General features: G+C 43.1%; 1 protein-coding gene and 2 pseudogenes across 1 annotated transcript; 2 read left to right on the forward strand and 1 right to left on the reverse strand.

The window, feature by feature from the left end:
• The first annotated feature begins 2,071 nt into the window (after positions 1-2,071).
• LOC136524305 (ABC transporter G family member 36-like) lies at positions 2,072-10,567 on the forward strand (annotated as a pseudogene).
• A 599-nt stretch (positions 10,568-11,166) lies between these two features.
• On the reverse strand, positions 11,167-21,893 carry LOC136521396 (stromal processing peptidase, chloroplastic-like; annotated as a pseudogene).
• Positions 21,894-23,271: 1,378 nt separating this feature from the next.
• Positions 23,272-24,360, forward strand: LOC136521420 (peroxiredoxin-2E-1, chloroplastic-like). The gene has a single exon (XM_066515159.1). It carries the CDS (start codon positions 23,405-23,407, stop codon positions 24,083-24,085), a length of 681 nt encoding a protein of 226 aa, XP_066371256.1. The 5' UTR covers positions 23,272-23,404; the 3' UTR covers positions 24,086-24,360.
• The last annotated feature ends 3,402 nt before the right edge of the window (positions 24,361-27,762 follow it).

Genomic DNA, 27,762 nt, shown 5'->3' on the forward strand with positions numbered 1-27,762 from the left:
TGCAGCCTTATACTACCCATGAATTTTTTAGTCCAACATTGGAGGACTTTGGAGGTGTTTCATAGTCATTGATCCAAAGTGCAACAGGGTTGGAATACTCCACCTCCACACTTCATCCCTCCTAGCCCGCTTCGAGGTATCCGTTGAACTTTGGACATATGGACTCAACACAAAAATGTTCCTTGGCAGGTGAAACAATGTTGTTTTTCAAGATTAGGGGCACATGATCATAGCGGTTAGACGATGCCACCCATAGCATATAGTTTGGTAATTTGTCAACCCAATTTGATGTGGTGAAGACTCGATCAATGCATTCCAATGTTGAGTGATGGTGCTCATTACTCTATGTAAATAAATGCCCATGGAGGTGTAGTTGAAGGAGCTCAAGATCCTCTAGGAAACATCATAATTAACCTATTGCCCGGTGGTAAGAAGCTCACTGTTTTTGTCCGCCTCCCTATGGATCATGTTGCAATCCCCCAAAGAAGCCAAGGTCGCTAAAGCCAATGCTGGCCTTGGAGCTCTTGAAGAAAAGTGACCTTATCCAAATCTATCTATGGCCCATATACTGTTGTCAACCACTATGTCATCCCACTAACGGGTGACCGACACTTTGGATCCAACCGACTACCAACCAAACGTAGTGTTGGACATTGTCTACAAATCAAAATGCCATACTAACATGACACAACCATAAGACTGCACAACTGGCAATAGCAAAAGCTAAACTGGCTTCCAAGCATGTTACGAACCATAGAACTGTCTGGAAGGTCTAATTTAGTTTCCTACAAACACAAATAGAGATGTGTATTCTTTGAACTAAATTTATGCTCTTATCAAAGGATAAAAGTTCAAGAGTTCATTTTCTTTTTATAAGGACTAAAAATAAATCACTTATTTTTTTGGCTTTTTGGCCCCATATTATAGGGTGGATCTCAAAAGTCCCTCCAAGCCATACATACAACTTTCATCAAATACTTCTTTTCACATAATTCTATAGGGATCTATGAGATCGAGTACGAAATTCTGTTTACTCACTTAAAATTGAGTACTTGTTTCCCTCCTTTTCTAGTTAGGATTGAAAATCCTGTATTTTTTATATCCACACAATCCAGTCCCTAGGTTTCTTAAATAGTGTAGTGGAAAAAAGTGTTTCGAATCATTACTATTTGACTCGGACCTATTCTAAAAGAGTCGAGATATTTTGAATTTTTGCTGACATAGACAAAGTAAAGAAAAACCTTTGAAAGAATTTCTATATTGATCTCGAACATATAAAAGTTCCGAATCAAATCTGTTTAGAAACAAGATCTTTTGTCTCATGATATGCTCGAGTCCTCTATTGGGTTTGATACATATAGTAGAGAATTTTTTCTCTTATATTTTTCTTTTCAAAAATGGCGCATTTCTTGTTGCTGAACTGGTTGAGCCAGGCGGCCAGGCCCGGCCATACTCCGTTCAGTCTTCTTTCCAACGTGGCTGCCGGACGCCCTCCGCCGCCGCCGCCCTCTTCCGCTAGCGCTCGCCTCCGCTGAGGTCCGATGTCTAGCTCCTCGCCCTATGAGTTCCGAACCGGTAAATGCCGCCGTTGCCCGGAGGTATCCGCCTCGCCCGCACAGCCCTAAGCGACTGGCGGCCATACCCGTCGTCTTCGTCGTCTACGGGCGACAGCTGAGTAGGGAAGATGGACTGACAAGATATGGAAGGTGTCGGAGACGAGTCGATGGACTCGTCTTTACCAGATGCTTTTCGTTGCGCTTGGTTTCATCCCACAACATAGAAATTGTACGGTGCGTGCTGCCGCGCTCTTCTTCGGTGGAAGCTGACCCAAGCCGTAAGATTTCCTCGCATTGTTGCATTTTATTTTGCTTCTCAAATCTCAACGCGCACCTATTTGCCTTTTTTTAGTTAAATATAGCGACAAAACTGCAATATTGCATATGTATAGGGGCTTGTGTGCTTACAAGGACTAATTGAAAATGACAGAAAGGATATATTGAAGGGATGAGAACGGGACGTTTTTATTACGTTGCCATTAGACTGAATATATAAGATGCAATTGATGCTTCTGTTCCATATGTTGTTTGTAGAGTTGGGATTGTTCTTCCGACAATTGAGGTGCGTTTCGAGCATCTGAAGGTCGACGCTGAAGTTCACATTGGAACCAGGGGCCTGCCAACTATTCTGAATTCAATCACTAACATTTTCGAGGTATATCTATTAGCCCACCTGTACAGTGTATGAAGCACGAGAATTTCAACAATATTAATCGAGCTTCATATTTCTTAAATTTCATATGGTGTGAGACTTTTTGAATTCTCGTTCAGGGAGCTGCAAATGCCCTGCACATATTGCCCAGCAGGAAGAAGACAATGCCAATCCTCAATGGCATCAGTGGTATCATCAAGCCTCAGAGGTATATGTTCTTGAATGGACGGGTGCTTCATGAGTTCACTGTATTCACCTTGCTCTAGTTGTTCTGCAGAATGACTCTGCTTCTAGGCCCACCAGGATCAGGGAAGATCACATACGTAAGCCAGCATGAAATGGATGAGTTTGTGCCCCAAAGGACAGCTGCATACGTAAGCCAGATCTTCACATAGGGGAGATGACTGTGCGGGAAACGCTTGCCTTCTCTGCAACGTGCCAAGGAGTTGGATATTTCTATGGTATGATGTAACAATTAAGCTCTCACAATAGAAAACACCGCTGGTACTTACAAATTCTTTGATTGGTACTGTATTTCTGTTACTCAGACTTATTATGTGAATTGTTAAGGCGAGAGAAAGAGGCGAACATTAAGCCTGATGCTGACCTTGATGCTTTCATGAAGGTATGACATATGAAAATCATGCATACATAAATAGTTTTTTATGCTTCCTAATCATTTGCATGAGTACCAATCAGAACAGGAGCACTAAAATTGTTATGCTCATTTCAGGCAGCTGCACTGGGAGGTCATAAAGCTAATGTGGTGGTGGAGTACATGTTGAAGGTGAAAATTGGAGATTACTTGTAGTTTGCAATATTGAATGGCCTGAAGTTTACATGGTCTAGGTTTACCAATCATTGTTGTAGATATGAGGACTAGAGGTATGCGCAGACACAATGGTAGGGGATGAGATGTTCAGGGATATATCTGGAGGACAACGGAAACGTGTTACTGCAGGTACAGACATAACAACCAACAATTATGTCCTGGATTCAGAACTCTGAAATTTTCATTTGTCCTCTAGAAACAATAATAATCACTGCCTGCCTGGTGGTATTTGAGTACAACCTGTAGGTGAGATATTAGCCCTCGGGCCTTAAAACCAATGTTCAGAAAAGCAATGTTTTGCCTATTCGCTGTGCTGAGGAGGATCTGACCCTCATTCAAAACCTGCTGCCATGTGAGGTTCTGGATTTCCCTTGCAAGTATCTGGGTTTGCCCCTGTCCAACAGAAAATTGACCAAGGAGCTGGTCCAACCCATTATTGATAAAGTTGCTGAACAACTTCCAGGCTGGAAGGCAGATTTGATGACACGTGCTGGTAGGGTGACTCAGGTGCAATTTGTGCTTACAGGTATCCTAATCTATGTGGCTATGGCAATTGATCTTCCGCCTTGGGCTCTCAAAGCCATCGATAAGATTAGAAGGTCCTTCCTATGGATGGGAAGAAAAGAAGCAAACGGGGGTCATTGTCTTATTGCCTGGCCCAAGGTTTGTCGACCTCGGGAATTAGGCGGGCTGGGAATAACTGATCTCAAAACATTGGGGATTGCCTTGAAAGCAAGATGGCCTTGGCTGCAGCGGAGTGTACCAAACAAACCTTGGGCAAATCTGTCAGTCCAGGTCAGTAAGGAGGTCGCTGGGCTCATCTCGGTCGCAGTTCGTACAAAAGTGGGAAGTGGGGCTAATACCCTGTTCTGGAAGGACAAATGGCTGGATGATCAGGGAATCCAGGAGATTGCTCCTCTTGTTTTTGCTCTGGTTCCTAAAAGGCGATTGAGTAAACGTACTGTTAGTGAGGCCCTTCCTGAGAATAGGTGGATAGAGGACTTACAGGGAGACATTGGTGCGGCTGCTCTATCTCAGTATATCCATCTCTGGGATCTTTTATCTAGGGTGGAGCTGAATGAGAGCATCCCTGACAGACATTTATGGAGGCTTTCCTCTTCAGGCCAGTACACAGCAAAGAGCGCCTACAACGCCCTGTTTTATGGAGCCATCTCTTTTGAACCCTTTGAGAGAACTTGGAAAACTTGGGCGCCCCCAAAATGCAGATTTTTTATGTGGTTAGTGGCCCATAACAGGTGCTGGACTGCAGACAGGTTAGCAAAGAGGGGCCTCCCTCATCCAGAAATGTGTGTCCTGTGTGACCAGCTTGAGGAAGATCTTCATCACCTTCTTGTAGGCTGTGTTTTTTCAAGAATATTTTGGTTCTCCTTCCTCTCTCATTTTGGTGCTGCAACCCTTGCTCCAACACCTGCTGATCAGAATTTTGATGATTGGTGGAGAAAGATTGATGGTGCTGTTCAAGGTGATCTAAGAAGGGGTCTGAATTCTCTGGTCATCCTAGGAGCCTGGAGCATTTGGCGGCACAGAAATGACTGTCTTTTCAATGGAGCAGTCCCAAATGTTAACTCAGTCCTGTACCTGGCCAAGGAGGAGGCTGCTTGGTGGAGTGTGGCAGGGGCTAAGGGGATTTCCCTAATCTCTGCCCGAACTGCAACTTAGGTTTCTGCAGGGGGTGGGGGGGTTCGTGGTCGTCCTTGTAACTCTTTTCCGGTGATTTAGCTTCTATGGTCTAGTGGGTGTGTGTGGGTGTTTGTGGGTTTCAGTCTCTGTAAGACTATTTCTTTTCTTCTACTAATATAATGATACGCAGCTCTCCTGCGTGTTCGATAAAAAAAAAAAGTCGGTTCAGCGAAAGCATTGTTCATGGACGAGATCTCCAATGGGCTTGACAGCTCCACAACATTCCAGATTATCAACTCTCTCAGACAGGCCATTCACATCCTCAGTGGAACAGCAGTCATCTCCTTGCTACAGCCTGCACCCGAGACATACAACTTGTTTGATGACATCCTACTCCTCTCAGATGGCCAGATTGTGTACCATGGGCCCCGTGAGGATGTTCTTGATTTCTTTGAGTTCATGGGGTTCAGATGCCCTGACAGAAAGGGTGCCGCTGATTTCTTGCAAGAAGTATGACCAACTGAACCATGATATTGCTACTTACATTTATGTATAACTCTTAGTATATATATTTGTTCATCTGCTAACTCTGAGTAGGTGACGTCAAAAAAGGATCAGAAGCAGTACTGGGCTCAGCACGACCAGACCTACTGCTACATCTCAGTGAAGGAATTTGCAGATTCATTTCGCTCGTTCCGTGTTGGGCAGGCCATGGCAAATGAGATTTCCGTGTCATTCGACAAGAGCATGAACCACCCTTCAGCTTTGGTAACCTCAAAGTACGGTGTAAGTGCAAAAGAGCTGCTGAAAGCCAACATCGATCGGGAGATTCTGCTAATGAAAAGGAACTCATTTTTCTACATGTTTCGAGTTGTACAGGTAATTGGCCCCTGAACTTCAGAATTGGCTCAAATGAAAATACTATTTATGCAGCGCTGACATGAGCAGTTTGTCTCTCTTCTTACCAAATAATATATCGTTCACTGTTGTATGTTGCTAAAAGCCAATAGCTATATTTGGCTAAAATCTAAATAACCTGCAAGGAGGGTGATTTCCTAAGATAAAGCATAATTAGCATAAACATATTTCCTTTGTTGAATATGTCTCACCAACTAGCAAGTTGGGATGCTCCTATTAGTTGGAATGTCCAGTTTTCAGTGTCTTTGGAATGTAGGAATTTAAAAGAAAGCACAATTCCTATGAAAATGTGGAAAATTGCCACGTGATAATGGAGCCTTACGGTTTCAAATGCCATGAATATAATGAAAACTTAAGCGTTGATAACATGGCCAATGATGACTAACACTAGCTATGCTTTGTTACATTCATTACTTAACCAAATACACAACTGTGTCTACTTGTTCGTTTGGCAACACAGCTGATTCTGTTATCAGTCATTGAGATGACACTCTTCTTCCGTTCGAAAATGCACCGTGATTCTGTGGCAAATGGAGGCATATACATGGGTGCACTCTTCTTCACAACACTCGTGATCATATTCAATGGCTTCTCGGAGCTTACCCTCACCATTTTTAAGCTACCCATTTTTTTCAAGCAAAGAGATCTCCTCTTCTATTCTGCTTGGACTTACACTGTACCATCATGGATTCTCAAGATCCCCATCACATTTCTTGAAGTTGGTGTGTTTGTTTTCATAACTTATTATGCCATTGGATTTGATCCAGATGTAGTCAGGTGGGTTTTATTAATCATGTCCTATGTTTACCCTATGTATTTAATCACTTGCATATGCTATTCTCTCTTTTTTATGACAGACTGACAGAGTTTCGTTATCCTTAGGCTTTTCAAGCAGTATCTGCTTTTCTTAGCAGCTAATCAGATGGCAGCTTCCCTCTTCCGGTTCATTGCAGGAGCAGCAAGAAACATGATTGTTGCATATGTCTTTGGATCATTTGCAGTTTTAGTTGTTATGCTTTTAGGTGGATTTGTTCTTTCTAGAGGTAAAAATCCGTCATCCTGTTCCATGATTTTGAACTCATTTTGCAGCTTTTGCTGCTAAGTTGCCCCTTCCTTTCATGACTTCCAGAAGACATGAACAAATGGTGGATTTGGGGATACTGGGCCTCTCCGATGATGTATGCGCAAAATGCTGTCTCAGTGAACGAGTTCTTGGGACAAAGTTGGCAGAAGGTCCTTCCAGGCTCGACTGAACCCCTTGGTGTGCTTACCCTCAAGTCCCATGGAATATTTCCAGAAGCCAAGTGGTACTGGATTGGCTTTGGTGCATTGCTTGGATTCACGTTTCTCTTCAACTCTCTCTTCACGCTCTGCCTTGCATACCTCAAGTGTGAGTGCACACCTTCATTTACTAACTAGTACCTTTCTGGCAGGGCTGTTAAGTGATCAAAACTTGGTACATTACCATGATCTATACTATTTGCAGTTACAGTATGAACTGAAACAAGGAACTGCAATGCCTTACAGAATGCCTTGAATCCACCAAATAACTTGACAACTTTGCTAAGAGGTATGTATGTCCTGTTTGGTTTTACAGCATATGGGCACTCGTATCCGTCAGTATCAGAAGAGACACTAAAGGAGAAACATGCAAATTTGACTGGTATGACTGTAGATGTGTCATTACATGAAGAGAAGGAATTTGGATGTAATTGCCAGTCATATGAAAGTGCTTGTCAGAACATAGGCAGCTACAATGAAACTAGTTTGGCTAGTACTGATACCAATTATATGTCTGCACAAAGGGGGGATGATTCTCCCCTTTGTTCCACTCTCACTAACTTTTTATGGTATCACATACTCTGTCGATGTCCCACAGGTGAGTTTTATACAGGACTGAGCAAATAATTGTAAGTTTTTAACTATCAAGTTTCTCTTTTTTCCTGAACTATAAGTGTATAAGAAAAATTGTCAATGGAAAACTTCAGGAAATGAAAACACAAGTTCTAGAAGATAAATTGGAGATCCTAAAGGGCGTTAGTGGGTCTTTCAGGCCAGGAGTACTGACTGCCCTGATGGGCATCAGTGGCGCTGGCAAGACAACTCTGATGGATGTTCTGGCAGGAAGAAAGACCAATGGATACATCAAGGGGAGTATCAGCATTTCTGGATATCCAAAGAAACAAGAAACATTTGCACGTGTATCAGGATACTGTGAACAAGATGATATCCACTCCCCACATGTTACAGTGCATGAGTCACTGCTGTTTTCGGCATGGCTTCGACTGCCAGGGGACGTGAGTTCGAAGACAAGAAAGGTCAGCTGAATCTGATAAGCACTCACTTTTAGTTTATTATTTTCTGAACATCCATGATTTGGGGATGCAGATGTTTATTGAGGAGGTGATGGAGCTTGTGGAGCTCACACCAGGTAAGAGATGCTCTTGTTGGATTACCTAGAGTTAATGGCCTGTCGATCGAGCAGAGGAAGAGGTTGACGATTGCTGTAGAGCTTGTTGCAAACCCTTCAATCATTTTCATGGACGAACCAACATCAGGACTCGATGCTCGTGCAGCAGCAATTGTGATGAGGACAGTGAGGAACACTGTTGATACCGGTCGAACAGTCGTCTGCACAATTCATCAACCAAGCATTGACATATTTGAAGCCTTTGATGAGGTAAATGAGCTATTGCCTTAAAGCATTAGGAGATTTTATTTTTCAATGGCCCTCATTCCCTCTATAAGTCTATATTCTTCTTAGTTACTACTCATGGGAACAGGTGAGCCTTGGTCAAATGACATGTTCTATATTTTAGGAATTGAGTTTTAGGTGTTTTTTCTTTAATTGTAAAGATGCCTAGTTCCTGTGACGTATTATAATTAATTTTATTTTTGAATGAATAATAGTCACTAGCAATACCAACCAAGCAAACCATACAAATTTACAGGAGGAAATGGTGAGGGACTGATGGGGAACATTGAATATAGCTGTTCACTACAACAGCATGTCAACTAGTTGGGTGGGAGGTGTGGTCATGCACCCAACCACCCAGGTTCCTCTCTGTGCTTGAATTTGGGTGTCTATTCTCTTCTTAATGAAAAACCGCCTAGTTTCTCCTGTGTTGTATCTCTTTTTTCTGCTTGAAGAGATCAAACTATGGCAATTAGCAATAGCATTTGTGACTTTTGATTGTCTGAATAATGATGCAAAGAATCCTGAATTCATTATTCCATTCACGCAGCTTTTACTGTTGAAGCAAGGTGGAGAACAGATCTATTTTGGTCCACTAGGCCGTCATTCCTCAGAAATGATCAAGTATTTTGAGGTAAATACGACTTAAAAGAATTCAAATGTTTCTACACTGCAATTTCGAAATCAAATAATCTTTCATTTTGTTCAGGAAATTGAAGGAATCAGCAAAATCGAAGATGGCTATAATCCAGCGACCTGGATGCTGGAAGTGACAACAGTTCCACAAGAATTTGTGCTAGGAGTTGATTTTAGTGACATATACAAGAATTCTGAACTCTGCAGTCAGTAACCTACTGCCCTACTAGTATATGTGTATAAATGCTACTTGTAGAGTTGTAGTTTTTGGTTTTTGAATATGTGAACTGTTTGTATTTTGTTTTTCTAGTTGGTTGCTATTATGACTGGCAACTAAAGGAATTTCTTGTTGAAAGTTGTAGCAGCACCAGTAATGTCTAATTCTTTATTTTATACAGGAGGAACAAGGTCTTGATACATGAACTGAGTACTCCACCAGCAGGTTCGAGCGATCTCCACTTCTCCACCACGCACTCACGGTCTTTCTTCACACAATGTCTGGCTTGCCTCTGGAAGCAGAACCTGTCCTACTGGAGGAACCCGCAGTACAATGCTGTCCGGTTTTTCTTCACCACCGTTATAGCTCTACTCTTCGGCACCATCTTCTGGGGTATTGGCACCAAAAGGTTGAGCCCTATACATTGTAGCATCAGTACATAGCAAAAATGATGTGATCTTGGTGTCACCTATGAAAGTGGCCACTTATTACCCTTTGCCTCTTAATCCAGGGAGAAACCACAAGATCTGTTCAACGCCATGGGGTCCATGTATGCTGCTGTTCTAACCATGGGTGTGCTGAACGCGGCAACAGTTCAGCCAGTGGTGTCTGTCGAGCGAATGGCCTTCTACCGGGAAAGAGCTGCCGGCATGTACTCAGCTTTCCCGTATGCATTTGGGCAGGTAAAAATTCTACACACTTTATTGCCTTTGATGGGTTGAGAGAACATGTAGTGCCTGAAAGGGGAATCTCGTGTCACACCAAGCCAGTGTCTCTCCTGCAGGTTTTAATTGAGCTCCCCTACACATTGGTTCAGACTTGCATATATAGTGTCATAGTGTATGCCATGATGGGGTTCAAGTGGACAGTAGCTAAATTCTTCTGGAACCTCTTCTTCATGTACTTCACACTGCTGTATTTCACATTCTGTGGTATGATGGCGATCGGGTTGACACAGAACCACAACGTAGCATCCATTGTATCCGCAGCGTTCCACTGCCACATGGAACCTCTTCTCTGGTTTTCTGATCCCTCAAACTGTAAGTTAGCCTGTACATTCGTATTGCATTTTTGAATGAATTGACTACTAAATATTGTACCTCATCCTGTGCTGTTTCAATACTACATTCAGAAAATTCCTATCTGGTGGAGATGGTATTATTGGCTCTGCCCTGTCGCATGGAGCTTGTACGGGATGGTAGTGTCAGCAGTATGGTGATGACTGTCGATACTCCGCTCTTTGACGGCTGTTACCAACACCACCGTGGCGAATTTTGTCAGGGACTACCTCGGCTTCGACCACAGCTTCCTCGGGGTGGTCGCCGCGGGGGTTGTGGCATTTGGGCTCCTCTTTGCGCTGTTGTTCGGCTGTTGCAATAATGAAGCTGAATTTCCAAAGGAAATGATGAATGGTACATAGGTACCGATGATTTGAAATTTGATTGGATTGTTAGTAGATTCTGGTCTTCTTTTTTCAAATTACTTGGTCCCAGATACAAATGCTTCAATTTGAACGCTAGAAGACCTTTTTTATGTTAGAAGACATTGGTTTTACATGAACATATATCTTGCATTGGTTCCAGGGAAATAATATAAGATTTGAGTTGTACCAGTTGGTTGTTCAACCTGGTTTTATTTTCTCGATCTGGTTGTTTCCCACCCTTGTTCGAATATTCAGAGGGGTTACTGGAATCGATAGACAACAGGTTGTGGCAGCCATACTGCGAAACCAGTACTGTAAAAGACTCCAGTTCTCCACCTCTCCAAAAACATTGCTAACTGTAACGGCAGCTTTGATACTCGATTTACACTTGCACATGACTACATCAGTAACAAGGGCACAAGGCCCTTATTCAACAGACTGGTGGTGAAAGGAAAATGGAACAGCGACGTAATGCTGCCCAGTTATTATGAACCATCAGTACAGCTCTAATTGTAACACCCCAAATGTTAAATTCGCCACACAGCAGCAGCACGAATCATGACCTGGCTGCACGATGTGAAGGTTAAGATTTGCAATATCAGCATCAAAACTGTGGATCTATTTATTATTAGTAACAAAGCCTATAAATATTTGATCAAAAGAGTAACAACAAAATGTTACAAGCCTAGGCTTCATTATTTCGTTACAAATGCCTTATGCTATTCGCAGCCCAGTAATTTATCTGTGATTCTACTGTCATCCTATCTTCAATGCCCTCAACGACCTAGTTACAACAACTGTATGCAAGAATCACCTGCTTTACTGTACATGTGAAGCTACATGACCTCAAATAATAAATCCTTAACGCTTCTCTAGGAAAAAATGCAATAACCAAGCTTTTGGTTGTGGCTCATAGGAAATAATAGTCTCCCTGATCCAGATCCAATGCTTCAATGATCTTTAAACAGTTTTGCTGGGAAACGGCAGTCAACATGCCGTCTCCTAGGGCCATGTGACTACTGTCTTCAGGAGCAAGGTTAATCACCACATCCATTTCCGAGTAGAAGGTTTCAGCACATCTTTTCCATGGTGCAGTAACACAGAAGCATTTAATATGTCTCACCTTGGAAGGCTTGTCCATCCCAATGCTGATCATGTGGTTGGTCTGGTCATTGTTGAAACCCCCCGGCCTCCCATGGGAGCCATGCCATGAAGATCCATATCAGGCTCCTCATCTGCAGTTCCAACAAAAAGTGGATAAAATTAACTTCGATAAAAGTAATAACATAATACCGACTAAAAAACAAGCATAAAAAACCCCACTCCAGGTTGGTCCTCAATTGGTAGGCCTACATGCTTCTACAATTTGATGGGAAAAGGTCCTACCCCTCATGTTAGCAACTAATGATATAAAATTGCATGCATAGAATGGAGTGCTGTACTGGTTTTGCTCAAGTGATATACACATGGGACATGAATCCTTACAACACACACCCACAAATAACACCGTTCTCATGTGATAAATATATATAGTTTGATATATAACAGTAGCCATTTATTTGAAGTTTAATCCCAGTCCGGGAAACAATATTTAAAGATTAACTTAGCATGAGTAGCTTATTACCATTTGTATCTTCACCGGATTCAGCGCCAGCAATCCCAATGCATGCAAACAAAGAAGAATCGTCAACTTTCAGATGCTCATATGCAAGATACAGATCCTCAATCGTGGCACTTTCATATAACGTCGTCAATTCCTTGATGCATGATACATCCTGCATTTGATTGCAAGGCGAGGGTAAGGCTTGCCACTAACACCCCTTCCCCAGACCCCGCCACAGAGCGGGAGCTCTCTGCACTGGGTACGCCCTTTATGCAGAAGATCTCCATCCACTATATATATAAAGTTAGAAACCACAAGAGCAACCACCTGATTTAAACAATCTGAATGGGAAGCTGACAGGTACCAAAATTCCAACAAAAAAGGTTACCAACTACCTAACATCATCCACATGATAGGCTTGCAACTGCGCCAGGTCAGTTGGTCTACAATATGTTTCTGTTTTCATTCTGCTAGTTGCAGGGAAACATTAGCATGAATCTAAAATATGCAGTCCAAGGGGATCCCAAAAGGCCCTAGAATTTTTATCTGCATGCATCCAAATTAAGCAGTCTGTAATTTTGTTTTTGGGCCAGTAGATAGCTTTAGATTCATTTTCTTTCTCAGTGAGAGTTACTATTAGTTTCCCATTGAAAAAACTTCTATTCGTGTATTACCTGTGGCTGTAAACTCCTTTATATCTCAAACATGAGCTCTCCTGCACATTTTGATAAATAATTTTGTGATTTCTTTTATAGAGAGATTATAGTTTTGTCATAGCATGCCCCAGAGATGGTATCAGGTCCGCAGGATTCCAAAGTTACATGCAGAAACTATTCAAAATTACCAGCAATTTAGCAAAATTAGCTAGAACATGAGTTCACAGATCACAAATTTTCTATCATGATTCATGAGTTCATCAACATGGTTAAAAAAAGTGCCAGCACAAGAAAAGCTTAGGTCCTTAGTTCTTGAAAATATGAGATGATAAACAATAAATGAATTTCACCTTTCTTGGTACAGACGAAGACTGTAGATGGGCTAGCAAACCAAGCCAGTAGGCATTTGTCTTCGTCTCAGCCTCATGTTTCATCAACAGCGTCCTCTTTGCCTGAAAATTATGAATTTCAGATGGTATAGATGCATTCTAAGTTCAGTACACTATACAGCTAAAATGGTGTATCTTAATCTATGAGATGCATGACTTTAATTTTTAAGATGTGTATTCAATTCAACCAAAAAGGTATTAAATGCAATTACACAAAAAATGAATGTGCCCAAATGTAATATTATTATACTGACAACATAGATCCATAAGCACACCAATCCTACATGTACTGGTTCTGTGATATGAACTACAGAATGAAAAGGGACAAGCAAAGTTCGACTAACCCGGTCGAGCTCCCTTTCCACAATTCGGCTACTATGTAATCCTCTCAGAACACCTTTGCAAGCATCAACAGCTTTATGGACCTGGAATTAATGATGGTTAGATGTATTGCTCGAAAAAAAAAAAGAAAGTCAGATGTAGGAAGCACACTGAATACTTGAATTCAGTAGGGACCAAAAACACAAAATACCTTGCTCGGAGTTGAAGTCACCGCGATCACATACCAACCAAGATCCAATTTGTCAAAAAGGTTTAATTCCAAAGAAACATCATATGTTAATCCCATGGAATCTCGTAACTGTAGTAAATAACCTGGCAATAAAACAGTGCAGCACATTATGTTAGGACTGCCAGCTAAATACCCAACAAAACTATCCATCACCGCGCACACTATCTATAATGTGATCTTCTAGTCAAGAATGGTGTGGCTGGCATATTAACTGGTATGTGCGCATTCAATTTATATGAGCAAATTCAGGTTTCGTAAGTACCAAACCACAGCTTGATATACTAATATGCTCATCTATCCAAGGTACATAGATGATACATAAATTATGGCCTTTGTCATGTTTGAAGAAGCTTTGTATTAATCTGCAGAAGAATCATATAGGAATGTTTTTACCTAGAATTGATAATTTCAGCAAGCAGACTCAAAGTGATGCCAAAGAAAAGAGGGTGGCTGCGAACATCGATGCGTCTCTTCCCTGTTAGATCCAAGTTTACTGGTTCGGATATTTCTGCTGCAATAGCACGAAAAATATCAACCAACATAGAAAGAAACATTTATGCAAGTCGCTAACATAAGTAGGAAGTTCCTCAAAGAGAAGCATAAACCAAGCCTAACTTGCAAGATATTTTGAATCAACTACGTGACAAATTACAAGCCTAGCACATATCAAATTGGATTAGAATTACCATCAGCATCAGATCTCTGAATAACATTAAATAGGTCATTTCCTTCAGTAGCGAATCCCCAACGGTTAGGAGCAGGGCCTGCAATATACGCACAGGCTCTCTCATCTGTGTCCTTTATGTATACCTGGTGAAGAAGCAGCACAATCAACAAAGATGTCTTCAAAGCACAAGCATCATAAATGGAAGACAGCAAAATGATTCAAGAGTTATGGTTCAAAGTTATAACTAGAAGAAATTCAAAATCCTTAAGCATGTATTTTTTTTCCCCATGACTCATCAACGCTTCAATTAATGAGTACTGTAACGATGATTTAGTGACACATTAATGCCTCAACTAACATCAGTATTGTAATGACAATGTAATGATCTCTTATATTATTGTAGCAGTGGAACTAGAAATACTTATGCTGAATTGGAAAATTGATAATGGATGCCACAGGAGACTCCATACTTCCTGGAAATGAACATCTGATGGAAACGGTCGGAAGGAAATCTTTTCAATACGCTCCTCTGTGTTTGGAGAACTTGCAGCCCTCACAGTCCCAAGATAATCAAGAACACAAGATTCTACTTCTTCCTCAGTGAAATCACCAACAATGCTGACCTGAAAAAAATGGATACAAAATCAAATAAATATGGGAAAATTATTAAACATATGTTGGAGCAAGTAAAGGTGCAATGAGAACACTTGAAGAGAGAAGAGAAGAAATGCAAGAAGGGAAAAAACAATTCACAAACCTCCATGTTGCCACCCACAAACTGGTTCATGACAGCATCTTTAACTGACTGAAGAGTCAACTTCTGCAACGAATGTGGTGACGGCTCTACAAACCTTTCATCATGGTTTAGCATGGCTAACATAAGCTTATGAGCTGTAGAACGTTCCAAACTTTTGGGGATAGAGCGATAGTAAGACAGATATAACTGAGTTGCTCTATCGAATGCATCTTCTAGCCACACATTATGCTGTAATACAAAAGGGAGAAATGTTAGTAAATGTTAGACCTCCTTTATTTCGAGAAAACTAGTTCTCTACAATGTGGCAGGTGAGTATTACGTATAGTAAAATAAAAAGGCATACCTCAAGGACCATATGGAGGAGTTGGAAAGCAGCACGCATGCCATTGTCTCTTAAAGCAAATCTAAATTCCATAAATATGAATTCCTCGTTTGATTCCAGTGAGCAGTTGATAAGATTATTCACGCAGAAAAGTTCAACCTGAAATCAATATCCATGAACTTCTATGAAGTATGAAAACAGCCAACCAATAATAAGTACTATTGAACAAATATTAGCATTCAAATTCAGAAGATGAAAGGTAACCAAAACGTCTCTTTCTTTGTGTCTGGAGGGGGTTCTTGTGCTTGTATAGGAGATATAATAGATGTAATGATAGTACAGACTACAGTATCATGATAGAAGTTAGATCCCATATAAGTAGAGTATACCTGTTCCCTAGAAAAGTTACCAACACAGCCACCTTCACTCAGGGTACGAACACCAACAATGACAGATCCCTTTGATTCAGAATCTTCTGTTGCTCTCCCTCCACCTACTATGAGCCGCATCACACCAACCCTTGCTTCATTTTGTGTGATCTGTGATATCATAGACCAACTTTTTAGAAAGGACTGTAAGGGACATGATAACAGGCTGAACTACATACAAATAGGAACATGAATGTGAAAAGGATTCTTCTATCCACTGAATAACAGGAGGCAAACGATTGAGGAATTACCTTGTAGTTGACGGAAATTCCATTAGAAAGACGGCGTTGTGCTATACCAGTTTCACTGTCAAACACTTTCACCAGCATTCTCCTCTTTGGTTAAAGGAACAAATGACGGTTTGTGTTGCGAATTTCAGTTCATCGAGCTCTGAATTGGGTGATCAATTCCTTTGGCACCTCAAGCTGCAATAGGGATAAAAGTAGTCAATCAGCAGCCCAGAACCCCAGAAAACCATATGTTGCTTGGAAGTATCCTGGTTTCAGTTCACAGAGGTTCCAAAAGAAACTCCAAACCAAGAGAAATGGAAACTAACCAACATACCTCAGGCTCTGGGTAAATAGGTTCCTCAAGACCTGCCTTGATGGCCTCTGTGATTTCTTCTGGATATATCTCAAATTCAGTTTCACCTACGCCATCAACATGCACCATTCTAGGGACACATGCCACAATAGCAGCAGGAAGGGGTGCATTGGGTTTTCCAAAATCCGAAATGAATTCCAGTACTTCCGCGCCAACAGTATTGACCTACATATGGTAAACACATATTACAGTATCATAAATAGTTCCTTTGCAGAGGTAATTGGAGTGATGCCATCATTCCTACAGTAGTTTGTACAGTACCTCTTCAAGGGTGACAGTTTCAGCAACTGCAAGCAAACTTTCATGTCCCTGCAATTGATCCATGACAGTGTGGCCAAGTGCATCACTCTCCATGATGAAGTCCAAGTTGTCGACTGAGGGAACACTGTCAATCATCATAGCCAACTGCTCACTATCTTTTATTAGCGCGTCCATGTAACGGGTCATTTCTCCCATTGTAACACCAAATTCTTTCAGTCTTCGCACCTGAAATAGCACAAAGAAATGTTGCTGAAAAGGACAAAACACTTATGAAGTTATCACTAGTGAAAATATAGATCAAGCCATTGTGCAGAATACATCTTATTCCTATTGCATATAAAACTGAATGCAAAACCAGTTCAACTATAGTGCCATAATGATAGAACTAGATGGTGGTCATTACCTAGCAAGTAATACCCATACATCAATTGAGGTCCCATGCATACGGAATATTACTTGAGGAAGGCAAATCATGGTTTAGGAGTGGATTTGACTGGTTCAAACATGGTTTAGCTGTTCTTGGGTCTAACTCAGGTTTGGCCTAGGTTCAGCACCAGTTGCTCGTGTGCCAAGATGTTCTTAAGGAAGATTTGGGACGGGTTGAGCCCCAGATTGGGATTGTATCATGCCGCAGTATTAGGCTAATTCACAATTGGGCTTGCATTATATCCAGCATTAAGCCAAAATAGTGAGCTTCAAGCTGGACATAGGTTCAAGGACTGGCTGGAGTCGGTTATGGCTCATACTGGCATAATCTTAAAAATCATCCATTTCATTCCTTGTTATCTGTTCGCCTTCAAAAGCCGAAGTTCATAAATCAATTTACTTGTGTGCAGAAAGAAGCAGGAACTATACATGCACTAACCAAACAAAATGGAAAAAGTTGTCAAGACTTTCATCATATGATCAGAATAAATAGGTTTATTCTAGTACCAAACTAGATCAAAGCTTATATCACTAAAGCATTTTTGCAATCAAAGATTATGTATATACATTTGAAGACCTAAAATACAATGAGCTATAACAAGATTTGGAAAACAAACCTCGTGAACAGCAACTTTGATTGCACTTTTCCAATTTTGGGGTTCAGCAGTTACTGTAAGAGTAGTGACCGTGCACCCTTCCCTTCCAGAGTCACTGTGGTCCAGCTCAACTGACGTAAAAGGAGGGTTTGAGCTCTGTATAGAGTCCAAACAGGAAACAATAATTCAGTTGTAACAAAAAAAAAAACTCAGATGCAACTGGCAACAATCAAGATTTATGAATAATCACAAACCTTGTATCTTGTATTGATTCGAAAATGTAGGGCAGACAAAAATATCCTTTTCATAAGTACACTACGCAGGTCCTTGTAGGTCTGAACTTTGCTAACAGGTATCTGTCCAAATGAAAAACAACATTAGGAATATGCAATCATTGCATTCCTAAGAAGTATCCTATTCGAATGTTATAAACATGAATATTTTCAGCAAGCACCGTTGTTTACATGAAGGATGACACAGCTAATGAAGGTGCAAAAGAAATCAAAACTTGCAGGCATTAGTCCAAAGGCTGATCTGGTTTGTTAATCCCAAAAAAAACAAACAGGAACTACTAACAGAACATATGGTGTTACACTTTAACCACAAAAGCATCACTTGAGACTAGAAGAAATAAAATTTGAGCATACCTTGCAGAACATGTTGATAGAGAAACTCTGAATCAACTCGTGCTGAAAAATTGCTGGGGGTTTGGCATCCTGAGCAACACCAGGAAGGGACCACTTATGCTCTACAGGTGGTCTAACTGCTTGTCTTTCCCTTTTTACAGGCTTTATTTTATCTGTGGCAGGTGATTTTTCACCAGATAGGTTTGCAGCAAAGCCACCTGGGAGCTTTGGTGCAAAAAGGCTTGCCATAGCACCAAATGGACTAGAGCTCGGTAAAAGGTTTCCTTCATTTTCTGAATGAGTGTGTTCAAATACAGCCTGCATTGTAACAAGTCAAACCATCAACCTGCTATGTGATCCTAGAGGCTGCCAAAATTATCAAAATTCTTCAGTGTATTTTCTCATTACCCCTATTTCCCGCACAGCTCTAGGAATATCATCAATTTCCCCCACCAGATATAAAGTGGCATTAGCAGGATAGTACCAGCGCTCGTGAAATCTGCGGATCTTATCTGGGTCCCATTTATGTATTTGCTCTTCAAGTCCAATAGGAAATCTGTTGCTCAGTTTGTTTTCTGAGTGCAGATGTTGCAACAACTGCAGCAAACAAATTATAATTAGCATAACAATATGGCGCCCTCATACATAGATTTAGCATGAGTTTTCAGGAGCAATAAGGATATAGCCCTTCTAAAATGAAGTCCCATATGGGCAAAACAAAGGACACTAGGTCGGTGTGAACAGTTCACTTGCCTGGCAATCAACGCGATACTCTATTGTGTTCATCATCTGGAGCTCAGAAAGAATTGCTCTTCTCTCCTTCTCAACACGAGATGAAGAAAACTTTGGATGAAAAGCTATCTGGAAAAATAGAACAGCAGACTTGTCATATTCTGTGTTGCAATAGAAAGAATTTGTTATGAAGATTTCCAAACACCTCGGCAACATTGACCTAAAAATTCAGATATTCATTGGACATGCAGAATTTCAAATATTCATAAAACGACCAAAATTGACATTTCCAAGATGATCGCTCCAAAAAGGAATGCTATTTAGTAACACTTTACCTCATTCAATGCATCCAACACAGAAGGGAGTAAGTCTTCACCATATTCCTGAAAATAAAGGACAAACTAAGATGTAAACATTAAATACCACAAGGGAACACATCTAACTAGGATCATAAGTTCTAAAAATTATAACTTCACAGTCAACAAATACATTATTCAGTCCATTCACGCGTGATCTTTGTCCAAGGACAACTAACAAGAAAACAAAATTGGACTCCAACAAATACAAATTATCATAAGTTTATTTCCAATTTCAAAATGGACAGTAATAAGTTCCACAAAGAACTGAATAAAAGATAGAAAAGTAAAGACCTTTGTTTTAGTTGGAGAGTGGATATGAAACACCGTATGGTGGAAGTCTGTATATGCATTAGACCTCGCACCGGTCCCCAAAAGCTTTTCACGTTTTTTACTGCCAAGAAACGCAACATGTTCAATCATATGTGCAATTCCCTGCTCGTCCTCCTCCTCATCAATTGATCCAACGTGAACTTCCATGTGAGCCTCAAACCTGCAAAATAGCTAGTTGAAACCATAATACACATGTTCTCCACATATCATGGCAATGTTTGGTTGCTTCACAGTTAGCATAAAATTTAGCATGGAAATGGGCATCAGGATAATATTTGTTGCTTGATTTATTTACTATTACACAGTTCTGATGTTCAGATGTTCAAGACTCCACCCATAGTTGTCAACTTTCAAGTATCTCCAAGATTCAAATTAAAAATTACAGAAAACCATCAAAGTTCCAACCATTATATGGAAATTATTAAGGGTGGAATTGTACAAAGTAAGTCCTTTGTCATAAAAATTAATAGATACGAGAAAGAAAAAAGTTTCCTAACCTGTTTGCTGGAACTTTATTTGGCAAAATAAGATACCGAAGGCCATTCTTCAATTGGCCACGAATTAGTTTTGGATGCTCAGGAAGCGGAGTGTTGAGAACATCTTCAAGCTCCTCCTTACTAATAGCATGATCCATGTCAGATGTATCAAGGGAAGTGTCAGACCATGTTGGACTTGCAACATGTGGTTCATCAGGTCCAGCGGCGCGCAATATATGGCTAGGCCTGACCTGAAAATTATCAAGGAAATGATTCAGCAAAAGGCTGCCCACATCCTATGGGACCTTTAAGAGGACAAAAAGATGACATGGACAAGAGATCAGATTATACTCTGCAACGCAATGTAAACTTGCTGTTTCCTTCTTTTTTACAAAAAGACTCATCTTTCTAATAAAATGATAGGAGTAAGTGCATCAGAACAAACATATGACAGCCCCAGAAACAAAATAACACTACCAATACAACAAACATGATTGAGCTGCACCATCAAGATAGATGAGATATGGAAAACTATCCTGGCAAAATGGTGCTTGTTACACTGATACTCAGTACTACTGCACAGGACCTCTCACTAGGTTTAAATTTTGAAGTTAATTCAACAGTTAGTCTAGCAGATATTCAAAAACAACTGTGATTGCTCCTTTGATAAAATCCAGAATGTGGGACCTTAATTTTTTTAAGACAAGAAAAAGCACGGTGGTACTACTTAATGTAGTACTGACGAGGACAGATAAAAAAAGGGTTGAATTTCCAATCCGTGCATTTATTGTTCTGAACTGATGATACGCCCGTTGCATCCCTCACACACAGTTAGGAAACCCGTTGTATCCCTCGCACACATTTAGCAAGCAAGAGAAGAAAAGCTAGCCATGGAAGTAAGGTACTAAGCACTTTCTTATGGCACTCAATCCATCCTGATTCCAAATCTGGTAATTCACTCGAGCCGTCGATCCTCCACAGCAATAGATGAGAACGAACCTTGGACCCGCTCAACCGGCTGCGAAACGATAGTCCCGAGGCGTGCGGGAGCGCGCACGGCGCGAACCTCGCGAGCCCCGACCTGCCCCGCCTGCTCTTGGGGAAGCACGAGAGACAAGCGCCCTTCCCCTCGCCGACGCCCCAGACCGACTCAGCCAACGCGGACGCCGCGCCGAGCCCCTGTGCGCGTCTCCTCGACCTGCGAGGCACGCAATACGGCGACGAGAAGTCAGCGGTGTGGCGACGCGAGCCCGCCGACAGGACGGATACAAACTGGAGCCGGCACGTTCGGAAGCAGTCACCCACCTGGGCGAGACGGCGCGGCGGTGCGTGCAGCGGAGGGTGTTAGCCGCGACGACGGCGGAGGAGCGGAGCGGGAGAACGGGCCGGCGCGCGGCGGCGGCGGCGGCGAAGGGGTGGCGCGGGGCCAGGCGCGGCGGCACGGAGGCCGCCGACGCCGCGACGGGCGGGAAGGGGGCCGATGCCATTGCGGGTGGGATGGCCGCTGGGGAGGGGAGGATAGGGGGGACGTCTCCTCTTTGTTTTTTTTTATATAAATAAGCTTATATATAATTTCCTCTACTTTTCTTGATGGTTTTGTGGGCAAGGCGAGGCACGCGGCCGCGTTGCTTCGCGGAGACGAGGCGCAGCGCAAATATCGTGGCTGCCGTGCTGGACTGTTGTTGTGGGCTGGGTTTGGCACTTTGGCTTGCGGTTTTGTGCGCGCTTGGATTTGAGTTTGAGGATTGGGTCAGCCTGACCACCGAGATATTTGAGACTTGTCATGTGTGTCCCTGTGTTCGGGCTGCGAAGAAAAGCCGCTGCTGTTAGGAGTGGCAAAAAAAAAAAAATCACCAAAACCATTTAACCGAACTGATTTATACAAAAAAAAAGGCAGTGAACCAAAATATTTGTGATCTCTTCAGTTAAGACTTTTGTGATGTATTAGTTTTTTTACAACAAATTCAGTTAACACTCTCTAAAAACGAAATTCTTGATAACCGATTTAACCAAAGCAATTTCACCAAATTAACCAGTATGCGCAAGCCTAGTTAGGAACAGTGTTTTTCTCTCACAACATTTCAGTATAAACATCAGCATAAAGCGAACATGGTGCACAAGACTACCGGTCTACTCGAAGGTGCCGTTTGACAACTCTTCTTAGAGCATTTTTTTTCTTGTGAATGTCTCCCGAGCATTTTTTTTCTTGTGAAATGTCTCTCATCAGCCAAAAAGTAAGATGGATTACTGGATTAGCGAATGTATAACCCAATTCGGAGGCATATTTTGGGCCCGACAACACCTCGAAGAACACTGGGCTCACTATCGCGCCCAGACAAGCAGACCTTGCTGTGCCCGGCCGGCCGGCGTCGTCCTCACGCCGCCGTCACATTCGTTCCACGCACCACCCGAACCCACCGACCTGAGCGCTGTTCGTTTGATCTCGTAGAACTTATAAAACATATTTTTTAAACTAACGAGTAGTATTTTTTTCTCATAACAAATCAACTAATCATACTTTTAATTATTTTTTTCAATTAATAAAATAATATTTTTTACTCACGTCAAATCTATTAACAGTACTTTCAAAACGGATAGGGCTCTGGCAGCCTCCCCGCACATCGGCCAAGGCCATGTTTAGTTACGCCTGAAATCGGCGCCGCCAAAATTTTTCGGGTACTGTAGCGCAATGTAGCATTTTGTTTATATTTGGTAATAATTGTCTAATCGTTCACTAATTAGGCTCAAAACGTTCGTCTCGCAAAGTACAACTAAACTGTGTAATTAATTTTTAATTTCGTCAATATTTAGTACTACATGTATATACCGTAAATTTGATGTGATAGGGAATCTTCTTTTTATATAGTGCCAAAGTTTGGAATGGCAAGCCCCGCCGCCCGCAGCCAATCGCACCCCCAACAACCAGCCCAAATCCCCCACATCCTAGGGCTCACGCCCCCCAAAGTCAAAACAGAAACCTCCAGCTGCAGGCAGTTTCCTCGACCGCATCGCCGCCCGCTCGCTCCGCCTCCATGGCAACCTCCGCCCTCGCCGCTCTGTCCGCCGCCGCCGGGAAGCGCATCCTCCTCTCGCGCCCCGCCTCCTCCTCCCCCTCGCTCTCCTTCGCCTCCCGCCGCCTGGCCGCCGCCGCGGGCCCCCTCCGGGGATTCCTTGGCGCGCCAATCCGGGCCGTGGCGTCGTCGGCCTCGGCGCCCCCCAAGACCATCGTGGTCGGGGACCGGCTCCCTGACGCGACGCTCTCCTACTTCGACACCCCCGACGGCGAGCTGAAGACGGTGACGGTCCGCGACCTCACCGCGGGGAAGAAGGTGGTGCTCTTCGCGGTGCCCGGCGCGTTCACGCCCACCTGCACCCAGAAGCACCTCCCGGGGTTCGTGGCCAAGGCCGGGGAGCTCCGCGCCAAGGGCGTCGACACCGTGGCCTGCGTCTCCGTCAACGACGCCTTCGTGATGCGCGCGTGGAAGGAGAGCCTCGGGGTCGGCGACGAGGTGCTGCTGCTCTCGGACGGCAACGGGGAGCTGGCGCGCGCCATGGGCGTCGAGCTCGACCTCTCCGACAAGCCCGTCGGGCTCGGCGTCCGGTCCCGGCGCTACGCGCTGCTCGCGGAGGATGGGGTGGTCAAGGTGCTCAACCTCGAGGAGGGCGGCGCGTTCACCAACAGCAGCGCCGAGGACATGCTCAACGCGCTCTGAATTTGCCACGCCATGGTTGTTGGGTTCGTCTCTCTTCCGGCAAAAAGTTAGTGTTTTTGTTTCTGAATAATCGTGACGGCAACGGTGGCTTGTTCCTGCCGCCACTGTTGTGTTGTGATCGGCGCTGTTACTAGTGCACTGCAGAGATGCAAGTTTCTTGCGAACATGTCAGTATACGTATAGTTTCCTACAATTGTGGACACCCTCTGTTTCACGACTTGCCATGGTATGCTACTCTTGTCTGAGAATTGCTCATTTGCATAGTACCACTACTATCACAGGCGTTCAGTGTGTTCAGTGTTCTTATCAAAGAGAAGGGACCGCACAGCCGCAGTATAAACGGCTCCATTTTGATTTGAAGGTTCAGGCTGTGATGCTCACCATTCTTTACTCACCATGCCAAACAAATACTACGTTTTTTATATTTCTGCACTGTAGTTAGTTGCTATGGTTATCTATCTAGTTTAATTGGGGATTGGCAGTGTCCTTTAAAATTTCTTATGCCTGCAGTTGGTCTGGTATCACATAAGTTGCTTTCTTAATGAACGCTGAAGCTAGTTTAATTGGTGAAACGTTGTGGCCTTTGGGGATTCAGATTCACTCAGGTTTTGGCGAGCAAGGGGTCATATGCCTCTTGGGGACGAGCAAAGGCTCTTCTTTCGCTTGCCTTGCTAGCACCTCATTATGTCTTGCTGTTGGTCTATTATTATATCATCACTGGCAATCAACACTTTGTAAATAGAGTATCTTGGTATGGCCGTGTTAGAAAATTAGAGTTAGAGACGAGGACGACAGGGCTGAATAGCCCCATCAGAGAAATTTGTCGGAAGGGTCCTAGTTTTCTGGGGTGGAAAATTAAAAGTGTTAGGTTCTGAACCCAGAGCGATCATAAGCTTGATCCACACTCTGAAGTCTGAAGCTTGATCCCGAAACCTACTTCATGCTTGAAAAATCACCTTCAGTGCTTCGACTTAGCAGAAGCATGAGCACCTTGAACGTTGTGTGGCTTCTTTTTCTCTGAAGCCTACTTCATGATGAGAAGCTGAAGCTCCTCATCACTAGTGCCTTAAGTCTTCTTTTTGAGAAAATGCTGAACTCCCCTGAACAATTCACCAATCTGAGAAACCACATCCTCTTTTGGAGTGGCTACCTTTTCTTCAGATGCTAAGGTTTGGTTGGTCGAGAGCTGAAGAACGAAGCTGGAAGAAATCCCCTGCACGGCAGCTGCTGCTGCTAAAGTGCTAATTGCTGCTTCAGAGGAAGAGCAATCAAATTCCGATGTGTTACTGTTACCGGTTCCATCGCTAGGGTTCGGACCAAATATGAGTTGCAGCCATGGATACAGACTGTCGTGCAGTAGCATTGAACATGACCCTTACCGTCTGCAGTGAATAATTACACCTTTACGAAGCGAGATGCTGACTTTTACTAAGGATTTGCTTGAACAAAAATAGTGCTTTACTGCATCTCAAACAGCCGAAACAGGCTTCCCCCCCACCGCCATGTCGCCCGTTTTCGCTGGATGGAACGCAGTCGCGATCGCACGTGGTTGCGTGACGATCATGCCAGCGGCCTGCTTACCACGGCTTACAGTACAAATGTCCATCGCTGGCTCTTAACTCTGAAACCTTCTCAGACTTGCGGTTGCTTAGGCTCTGCTCGCTTGAACTTATCGGTCAGGATTAGCCTGTCAGAAAATAGTGTTTTTCTCTTAGTAAATCAGCCATACAAATCAGCCGGAGTTAAAATAAGTCCTGCCGAACAGGCCTTTAACCACCAGCGTTTCTGTTTTTTTCACCACGGGGGGAGTTTACAGTGAGGTGGAGGCACGGGGCATGGGACCGTTAGACTTTCTTCGAACATTGATCCAGTTCATCGATAACTTTACCTGCCTGTTTTTTTTTAACTACTGCAAGTACGGACCCGTTTGGCTTACCTTATATTCGGCTTCTTCGGCTTGTTTTTTCAACCTGGAACCGTATTTTTCTTTCACAACAATTCAGTCGGAACAGTGTTTTTCAGCCAGTTTCAGTGAAGATTCAGACAATTTCGATGATGCAGAAGGTGAGAGAAAGAGACGGGTTGTTAGGGAAGCAAAGACAACCAAAATGTAGGGGATCTCGAAATTACGTATAATACATAGGAGTATATAGCAATGCACGCAACCCAAAATGTAGGGGATCTCGAAATTACGTATAATACATAGGAGTATATAGCAATGCACGGAAGATGATACCGATTTTTTTTTTTTTTGCAACTAGGACGATACTGACTTTACTTTTTCAGGAATGCTATACAACACACGTGTTTTAGTGCAAAAAAAACACTGATTTTTTAGCAAAAAAAAAACACACGGCGAGCGCACTGCAGCAGCATAGCACCATCAGCTGTGCCTCGACTGCCTCCTTCGCGCATGGAGAATCGCGCGTGGCCAGGGGCTCCACGACGCGGCGACCCATGATGAATGGGCAGGCAATGGAACCAACCGCTCTGTAATTTGTCCTTTTATAGAAAAAAATTGTTTTCTATCATATGTGATCTGTGAATCTGTGATCTTGTGATTGTCTGAAGGGAAAAGAAGGCTAGAGATAGAAGAATGATAGAGGCTGTTGAATTTTAATTTTATGGTGCAAAAAAAATCATATATTGAAATTACATAAAATATATGGTTGTGCAGTAGACAGACAGTACTTTTTACCCTAAAAAAAGTCGTCACAACTTTGAAAGACAGAGAAATACGGAATTCTGAACCGGAATTCAGGGACAGTCGGAGGATACACCAGAGCGACAATGCTTGGATGGGCTTTGGTCCAGCGAATCGTTTTTCGGTTGGGCTTTCGTCCTCTTGAATCACAGGGTATGTTTGGTTCGGAAAAAGTACATTTTATATCATGGACAATTGCAGTAGTATGATTTTTCTAAAATTCAAAATTTTACCCATGAAACTCTCAAAACCGTTCAAATTACCACCCAGCATGGTTTGGAGAGGTTTCGAAGGTGGTTTTGTCTTCTTTTTTTGGTAGTTAAAATTATTGGTAAATACTTGACACGGTTTTAAAATCATAGATAATGTCTTTAATCTTTTAAAACATCTGACAAAAGGTTATTGGTAAGAGTTTTGACGATTGTTTAGTCAAGCAAACACAGACACATTCCTTCCGAGGGCTGTGCAGACTGCAGAGCCTGAGCCTGCATTGCAATTTGCAACGCAGTGCACGGGGATCATGCTGCTCGTGCTCTGCCGACGGGGCCGCCGCACTGACGGGGAACGAAGGCCGCGACACCACAGCCCCGCGGAACCGAGCAGGCAGGCCCCAAGGCGGCAGTGGCAGACAGCGGTGCTTCTTCCCGCCTGCCGTTCCGCTGTGCCGGGCGGGCCGTCCGTCGGCGCGACCGCGCGACATTCCCGGCGGCGCGCGCCGCCCTGTGCTCCTCCCGTTATTTATCATCTGCCCGGCAGTCGCCGCGCGCTGCCGAAAATTAAGCACCGTTCAGGGCGGGCCCGCGCTCCGCCCCCTCCCCTCAGCCTGCGCCCTGCTGTACAAGGCGAATCAAAACCTGCAGGCCCGTCGGCAGCGGCGCCGCGGAAGCGCTGCTCCTCGTGCGGTTAGGCGATGGAGAGTGAGAAAAGGAGATGGAAAGCCGACCGACGCGTCTGCCTCGCGCGAGGACGGACA

Source organism: Miscanthus floridulus, chromosome 18 (assembly GCF_019320115.1).
Source record: "Miscanthus floridulus cultivar M001 chromosome 18, ASM1932011v1, whole genome shotgun sequence".
In the NCBI taxonomy this organism is placed as follows: domain Eukaryota; kingdom Viridiplantae; phylum Streptophyta; class Magnoliopsida; order Poales; family Poaceae; genus Miscanthus; species Miscanthus floridulus.